This window comes from Toxotes jaculatrix, chromosome 8 (assembly GCF_017976425.1).
Source record: "Toxotes jaculatrix isolate fToxJac2 chromosome 8, fToxJac2.pri, whole genome shotgun sequence".
Taxonomy (NCBI): Eukaryota; Metazoa; Chordata; class Actinopteri; family Toxotidae; genus Toxotes; species Toxotes jaculatrix.
In genome coordinates, this window is record NC_054401.1 from 17,113,285 (window position 1) to 17,122,155 (window position 8,871).

Consider the following 8,871-nt stretch of genomic DNA (forward strand, 5'->3'; position numbering starts at 1 on the left):
TCCTGCAGTTTATTTTGCCGCCACGTCAACTTTAGAAATGCTGCAGGCAAGGTTTTCCAACCTGGGAAAGCAAATAAAAACATATATCCTGACTCCGACACATAGAAAATTCCCTTTTGTCCATCATAGCACTTTCTTCCAGGAGTGTGGGGGGGGGGGGGGGGGTCCCTCAATCGTTTGTGCGCTTTTTCCCATTAAAATTCATCACTGAAGCCCCCCCCTCACCACCACCACACACACACACACACACACACACTCCCCACCCCCCCTCACAGGACAGCCAGAGTCCCCCGAGAGCTCCACTTTCGCCATTACTGTCAAGTACCCTTGACTCCTTTCGTTTTGCCCTTTTATCTACAACAACTAATTCGAGTTCCTTTGCCCTTTTCACTTTGAGACGACGTGAGTGCCTCTCCCCGTAAAGCCCTTTCACTTTTCAGGAGAGGCAGCAGCATCCGGGCTGTTTTGTGCGTAGGGGAGCCCCGTCTCGGGGAAATTGAGGGGTTAGTGTCAAAACGAAAACTCCTCACTTCAAATTATTTCGCCGGGACTCCGTTTTTGAACCCATTAATGGACGCATGGCGAATAACTTACCCTTTTGACAGCTGCATCATGGACGATGTTGAGATGTTTCGATAATATTATCAGAGAGCAGAGAGGGGAAATCAATAGACTGACATGAAATATGACTGCGAACATCCCAAGTACAGCCTGTTTAGAGGGAATTAATGAGGCAGATCTTAGATACTGATATTGCTCTGTCTTCAGGGTTGAGCTGCCTCATTTTCTCGCTGTCACTAAATGAGACCGAATGTTTTCTGAAGAAAAAAAAAACCCAAAACAAAATAAATAAATAAATAACACGATTGGAAATGTTAGATTGCGCCTGTTTTAACGGCTAAAAAATGAAGTGGAATGGTGAAACTGCTTTATTTAACAAAAGATTGCGTTTTAAAAGGTCCTCTCTGCTCAGCCGTGCTGTAGGCCTCATGTGTCCTGGTTTTTAAAAAGACTGGACGTAGTTTTATTTCCGAGAGAGAGAGAGAGAGAGAGAGAGAGAGAGAGAGAGAGAGAGAGAGAGAGGGGCCTGTGTTTCAGCACCATGGACAGCAACTCTTACTATTAAGCCAAAATCACAAGCGATCTTCAGAAACCGACTGCTTTTTATTTTCAGTGAACAAAGTTGAAACGCTCTCATCCACTTCCTGGGAGAGCTGTGCATTTGTGAGACTTTTTTTTTCCTTTTTCTTTTATTAGTGATACTCAACTGCTGAGACCTAAATAATATTCAATCACATTTGCATGCGCATAGTAAAGAAAAATAAAAATCATGTAAACCTTAGGCCTATGTTTTTTTTTGTTTGTTTTTTTTTTACCCCCCAAGATGTAAACGTTTTTATACATTTCGATAAGTTTTGTGCGTGCGTTGAATCTTATAAGCCAAACGTATCCGGATATTTCACTTGTGTGACGCCAACGTATCAGTATATAGCTACCATTGCTTTTAAAAAAAATCCGAATAAAACATAATTGAGGGGAACATGGAGACTTAACAGGCTTTTCCATCCGACTTTTAGTCAGTCACAAAAAAAGTCTTTCTCTTTTTGCAATAAAAGGGTCATTTGGTTTTGTTAGGAGCAGAAAAGTTTGTTGATAGTTTTGGGGAAACTCATGGCACTGTCTTTGGAGGAGTCTTGATGCTGCTGCAAAACCGCCGCGCTCCTCTCAGCCTCCAGAATGGCGCCTTTGGTGTTCGTGGTCCAAGAGACGGTGGTGTTGGTCAGAGCCTGGCTCAAAGTGCTGTGCCTGAACAAGGGGTCGTGGAAAACCCCGTCCACCCAGTTTCTCAGGGTAGTGACCGGCGAGTCCTGTCTGTTTTCCAGGCCGGTCACGGGTGAGGTAGCGGCGGGGGACGGGGTGAGGGAGGAGGGCGGCGGCTGGCACCTCAGCATACAGGATGGATACTCAGTCTGGTTCAGGGATGTCGCAGTTTGGGCCAAAGACCAGATACGGGGTTTGCCGTCTAATATCTGATGCCCTTGCTGCTGTTGCTGCTGCTGATTATAACACGCCTTTGCCTGCTGTCTGCTGTCCGGTTGGAAGTCCTCTGGGTTCGTTTTGAGACAACTTTTGCTCAAGTCCTGCTCCCCTCCCAGAGAAACGGGGATGGAGATTTTCAGAGACGAGTCCTTGATGAGGTGTTCGGTGGGGCAGTCGGCTGTCGTTGACATGTGCGTGTTCATGTGGTATCGGTGCTTCAGCTCACACTCCGAGCTCTCAGACTCCAGCGTGTCGAAATCGTCCAAGTCGCTCAGCTGGAGGTCCTTATCAGCCCGACTTCTGGTCTCTGGGGGGGAAAAACACAGAGGAACAGAAAGGAGACAGCAGACGAGTCAGTCAAAGATATGTTGTCACACGATGTGGCATCAGATCTGATAATAGCATCCAGGACAGTCACTCCGGAATCAAACACTGTATTTGGAAAACATGCTTGTAAAATCACAGATTTTCGTTATAGCCTGGTAGTTGTGATACTTATGTGCAAACTGATTATTTAAAACAATTATAAGTTTATATTAAATCAGTTCAATAACATATAACAGTTTGGTGCTCTTTAAGTTATTGCCTGAATTGATCAGTTTAGGCCTATATCAGAAGTTTGAACTCATATCAGTTAAAGAAGTTGGTGAAAGTCAATTTCATCACTGAACAGGTACATGTATGTTTGTCCCCGTGAGAAACTGACTGAGGCCTGTTCACTGATACTCCATGGTTACAGGTTTGTTATGTTGACTTATGGCAAGTCTGTGCAGAAAATTTCAACTACTGATGTTGTTGAAAAGTCTCATTTTGCATGTGGAAAGAATTCAAATGTAATTATGTTAAGCCTATAAAGTTGTTTTAAGACATTGCATATTATTAAAAACTAAAACCTCTAACAAACAAAATGTCTCAGTACAATTTGTTTCTAACTATCATCATCATGCACTGGTTAACATTAATGACTGTATCACACACTGATATCCTTGCTACGATTTAAAGGAAAAAAAGGCTGGTGGGGTTTTAGAGAATCAGAATATTACACTGATGGCCTATTCAGATAGAAGACCTTTACATTAGCTATTTAAAAATTCAGATGATGTGACCTACTTCAATATTCCTTTTTGTAGTTCACAATTTTAGAAAAAATAAATAAATAAATGAAAAAAATAAAGGGCATCATGGTAACAACAACTCATAGGGTGCCTTGGCTATAGACTGCTGCAGATGTATGGTTGCACTGGAACTTTGGGGCATGATGGTGATTATTTTCCTCTTAGTTGTTTTGATTTAATCTATAGTCAAACACCATACTATAGTGAGAGATGGGTGTATTCCAGAAAGTTTATATATAAATACACCTGTGATACATGGCCAAACAATTCAGCATAAAGTTTTACCCTTTTACTTTATTTCTGCAGAACAACAAGGTATTTTGACACTAACCATCCTCATTATTTTCGCTTTTTATCTGCTCCTCCTGAGACCCATCCTCATCCTCGTCATATCTCTTCTCCTCTGAGCCCTTGTTTCTGGGCGGCCATGTCATCTTGTTCTCCTTCTTGAGCCTCCTCCTGGCATTTGCGAACCAGGTGGAAACCTGCGTCAGCGTCATCTTGGTGATGATGGCCAGCATGATCTTCTCGCCTTTAGTTGGGTACGGGTTCTTCCTGTGTTCCTGCAGCCAGGCCTTCAGCGTGCTGGTCGTCTCACGCGTGGCGTTCTTCCGCCTTGTTCCCCCATCCATGGAACCATATCTGTTAACGAGAAAAACACAAACAATATGGTAATGAGAGGGTGAACATGATATGTGATGCTTGTTGAATGCCAATTTCTGTATGCTGCCCCACCAGGTTTTTTTTTCTCCTGAAAAGCAGAACAGAGCCATCTGCTTCTCGAGATCTAATTGAAATGATGCATTACATGTTTTATTAGCCTGAAAGACCACTCTTGTAAACCTATCAGCTTCTACAATAGTGTCAAGATCTGAGACTTGTCAGGCAGGAGACTTTAGAAGGGAAAACCAACCCTCTTTAAACACACCATACACTATGTATCGTCTATTGCTTGAGAATCTGTACAATTAATATTGTCAAAACACTTGGACCTATACTAGGACCCTGTGCAGTATACAGTTCTTTGCAAGCCTGACAAGATGGAAGGCGGGGGTGACTTTGTTGCACACAACTTCCACGAAACCCCTCCAACAATCCAACACCAGTATTTGTGATCAATACACTTGGGCAAATTATTCTGCCAAGTTTTAAACAGTTTAAACGTTTTTACCAGTAAAACATGCCAAGTGTATTTGGACTCAATCTCTTCTTTTCCAGCCTTTTTCAAAGTATTATCTGTTAAAACCATTCCCAGCGCAGCACGACCCCTTCCCTACTCTCTGATCTCGCACAGACATTACCCATAGACTTACATTTAAAATGCACAGTGTTGATTTTCAGTCAGCAGTGAGCTGTAAAAGTCCTCTCAGGGGAGGCTTTTATGAGGCCTTTATTGCTCCGTATAGCTTAGTGCAGGTCAAGCACTGCTAAGGGAATCAAAAGGAGAGGAGCGCTGTACATTTCCTTACCCCGCGTTGCTCCCTCTCAGATAAAATAGACTGTAAAATTGCTTTATTGAGTGTAATGATGAGCCCTCAGGTAAAGGACGGGTGCAGACAGAGCGTTACTGCTGTAGGCCTGTTTGTTTATCTGAATGCTCCTGATTATGTTCTACTTCAGACTTTTGGGCCTTTTGCTATATGTGCACCATTAGGATGTCTGCTGACACCCTTTACACTTTAGACTGAATTTAGTTTGATTGGTAAAAGGGCTTTTTGTTGTTTTGGTGATGTGAACTCTCATTTAGCTGTATGGCTGATCAATAGGACACTTTAAAAGCAGGGATGCTTTCAATGCTTTCCCATGCAGTTCTGTTAGTGCTGGCTTCTTTAAAGTTGCTGGTTGCAATAAAAGAGCCTGCCGATCACAATTAACACAATCCGTTATTGTTATCATCCATGCCCTACATTCCCACCGTATCATAGACTTGATTTGGATGTCAGCTGATTATTGGGAAGACCTTTCAATATGGCAGGCGTGCTCTTCAGCGCTGAAGAGGCCTTGTGTTTTGCTGAAAGGGGCACGGGTCTCCTGAAGTAATTCACACCATCAGGAAGGAAATATGTCATGAGATGGAGGTGATCACCCAGTGTTGTTAGACGTGATGAGAATGGCGTTGGCCTCACAGGGGTGAGTGATTTAATGCTGGAAAACTCACCCTAAACTGGCGCACAACACTTGGAGAGTTACTTTATGCCTAAATCCTTCACACACTCTGCTTTTATCTTAAAAAAACCAGACAAGAAAAGAAGTGACACGGCTCAAGATGATGATGTTTCTAACAGGACGTGCCACTATTAAAGCACACACAGTTCATACAGTTCACTCAAAGTTAAGTCAATAATCGAGTGTCTTACATTAGAAAAATCAACAGAAGTTACACTGTCAAGGAAACAACATACCTGTCATACTGATACTGTCCCAAGGTAGGATCATAAGGGTAGTATGCTGTTGCCTGGGTTATTCCCGCATGCGCAGAGGCTGTGGCATCTTTAGTATCAAACGTGCCCTGCAATCAGAAGACAAGTGTTTTAAGGAGTGACACAAGCAGGAAGTCAATTTTGGCTTATTATGTGAATATCAGTGAAACAGATGTATACTGGGTGTATTTTAAAGTTGCTTGGTCGTGTAACTCTTTAAGGACATTGATGAAAGTAATGGCTGATTGTACATCAAATCACAGTTTTATAGATATAATCTTCTGCTAAAAGAAACATGGACAAACTACAATAACTATACAGTGCTAACAGTGGTAACTTGCATGTTTACATAGTAACTGACATGATAGAACTTATAAGACTTTCAAAATAAAAGTTTTTAAAAATGAAACTAAAGGAAAACAATAGAAACTGTAGTTTTATAAGCTCCTTCACTGCAGGGCTCTGGACAAACAAATGGTGCTAGAAGGGTGTCCTGCATAAACTATAAACTGGTTTCATTATTATTAAAGCACGAATATACAAACCCTATTCTTATTTCCCTTATCCTCATATTTTTCCACAATGTCTGAGCTTTAAGAATTTCAACACTAAAACAACTGAGAAAAAAAGCAACATCCTTTGACTTCGAAGGCCCATGTAATCCTGATGAAGTCTGTTAATACGTTAATACGTGATAATTCATTTTTCAAAGTATTGTTAATGATTTAGCAAATACCTACTCTATAGTAGAATAAGAATCTCTACCTGTAAAATTCTGCTTGTTTTCAATGTAAAGCAGTTTGTTTAATAACAGTAGGACTATTTAAACGAGTTTTCTGCCTTGTTGATTTGCATATGAAACAAGGCAAACACAGCGTACACCTGAAACGAGTGACCTGAGGAATATTTTTCATTTATTTAAGAAAAGTTAGCTTGAGGGACGATATGGGAATAAATCACGAACAGTAAAGGGCTGGTATTTTTTGCGGTGTAGCGCACAGGGGAAAAAGAGAGGAGAGGTGTGCCTGGCTCAAAACTCAGCACCCTGCAGCTCCATTAATCAATGCCAAGAGGGATCAGATGAAGGGGCTTACCAGCGAGTAGAAAGCCGAGGCGTCCGTGCCATATGTAACGTAATTCCCATAGCTTTGACCGCCGGTGTAGGGGCTCCCGTACACGCCCAGCGCAGCGGCTGAGCTGAGTTCGTGCCTCGCCGTGGCCAGCAGCCGGCTCTCGTACACGGGACAGTAGACTGGTGTCTGCCCGGACGCCGCTACTCCGGAGTCGGCTATAGATCTGCCGGTGGACTCGCAGCAAGTGGTCAGAGAGTTGGTTGTCATCAGGAACTAGGTGGAGACCGAGAGAGAGAGAGTTACCTTTTTTTTTTTTTTTTTTAATTAATGGTGTGATTTATTTGTGCTTTATTTGATGCTGCATTGAAACTAAATCGGATTTTAAGCTGGAGCCTTCAGCACTTTGGTTTTGGTTTGAAGTTAGTTCATAACTTTTATGTTTTTTAGTTTTTAGTCAGTTAAATAAACTAAACATTCTAAATGCGTTCAGTACAGTTTTACTTTTTAACCGCAAAATTATGCATGATTTAAGAAAGTTTTGAACAAATAAACAAATTTGCTTCTTCGAAAATGACCTAAGTAAACTAACCTAAGTGTCTATTTGCAGCTTTATTTTAGAATGCCAATCTTTAAGAACCAAAATAAAACGTTGTACCGCATTTACATCACTTGTAAAGACAGAACAGATATTTGATGATGAATGACGCCTCATATTCTTGTGATACAGTGCGCGTAAAACGTGTCCAAAACGAGCCGTCTGTTAGCTTTGATCTAAATTAAACACAGTCGTTACACACAGATACAACATGCTTTCTCAACATCGCCCAGTAGATACTCAGGCTAAAGCCCAAATGATTTTTTATGGCTCAAAGCCAAAACAAAACAGCAGCTGGGTTATGGCGCAAAACACACACAGCGTGTGCAGAACAAGTTGGCATGTGTGTTCCAGCGCAAATAAACATATGGCTGACATTACAGAGCGGCTATTATCTTGCAGGAATCAGTGAACGGGAGGTCGGGGGTCTCGCTGGTTTCTGGTTACTCTCTTCTTACCTTTCTTTTTTTTTCTATCGCTGCAGAAACACAGGTATCACCGGCTTGTAATGCAATACCTTTCCGATACCCGAAAGCACAGCGAAAACCTCCCTGATCCTTGGCCAAAGTGCGTAAAAGCATCCAGCTTAAATCGATGAGATAATCAATCGCTGCAATATCAAAACCAAAACAACCCATTAACTCAACAAAGGTAGTTGCGTGAACTTACTTGTGGAGCAGACGAGTAGGGATATCCAAATTGTGGATATGACATGGTAGAGAGGTCCCCCAATATCCAGAAATAAAGCGAGACTGAAGGTCTCCACTCTAACGCAGGCTGCGGCTCTGTTTGACTGTACCAATTGATTGGTAAGCACAGGCTCCCAGGATGCTTATAGGGCGAAGCAGAGTAGCATGTTTAATTTGTGTAAAATGCCCCCACTCAAACGCCTTTCAACGGAAGGGGGAGAAAAAAAAATAAAAAAATAAAAAAAATTAAATGAAGAGAATCTTTTGCCTTCCTTTATTCTCCTAAAGAGACTAACAGACATAAATAAATGGATTAAGGTGATATAAGCCTTCCTTGCCCAGAATAATCACTTTGTTGTCAGATACATATTTTTGCCTTATAAAAAAGTAGTATAAAAGACGTCAGCAGCAGAGGCAGGTTGTTTTAAACGGCGGTGACTCTGACGTCAGAAGTTTCCCACTCTAAAAATGAGCAGACTGTAACTTTAATATGCATTTTCTTTCTCAGGGTGACGACAAGGAAAAAAAAAAGGAAAGAACAATCCAACAAGAAAATCTTTGAGGTTCTGTTTTCCAAAAGAAAAAAAAAGAAAAGAAAAAGAAAAAAGATGTCTTGGAGATTAATTTGCGGTCCCAATCAATCAATTAGGCCAATCAGTGTCCTGAATATGCAAACCTATGTATCAGTTGAAATGCATTAGGCCTAATTAAGCACATTCCTATCATTCCTCCGCACTGATGCTAATCACATAGGGAACTAATTGATTTTAAATTAATTAGTAAAGAATATTTTCATACTGAGCAGAGAGACAAATTGCAGCCCGCCAGACTGAACAAATAAATCTACAGTAACAAATGCATTTAAAAAATGGTATTTGTTAGTTATATAATAACCCACTTAAAACAGATCCTCTTTTGGTTTCATATTTACTCTCCAGT

The 8,871-nt window shown here is 41.3% G+C and overlaps 1 protein-coding gene across 1 annotated transcript; it reads right to left on the bottom strand.

The window, feature by feature from the left end:
• Positions 1–1,631: 1,631 nt before the first annotated feature.
• Positions 1,632–7,957, bottom strand: irx4a (iroquois homeobox 4a). Its single transcript, XM_041044930.1, has 5 exons — positions 7,913–7,957; positions 6,670–6,921; positions 5,558–5,664; positions 3,487–3,797; positions 1,632–2,347 (listed from the first exon to the last, which is right to left on the bottom strand). Exons 1-5 carry the CDS (start codon positions 7,955–7,957, stop codon positions 1,632–1,634), a joined length of 1,431 nt encoding a protein of 476 aa, XP_040900864.1.
• Positions 7,958–8,871: the final 914 nt, after the last annotated feature.

What these genes read in the sequence shown, in the direction of transcription:
- irx4a (XM_041044930.1), bottom strand. Translation starts at nt 7,957, where the DNA reads ATGTCATATCCACAATTTGGATATCCCTACTCGTCTGCTCCACAA. An exon ending in CCTACTCGTCTGCTCCACAA is followed by an intron (nt 6,922 to 7,912) that starts GTAAGTTCACGC and finishes GTCTCCACCTAG; the next exon opens with TTCCTGATGACAACCAACTC. An exon ending in CCTCGGCTTTCTACTCGCTG is followed by an intron (nt 5,665 to 6,669) that starts GTAAGCCCCTTC and finishes TTCTGATTGCAG; the next exon opens with GGCACGTTTGATACTAAAGA.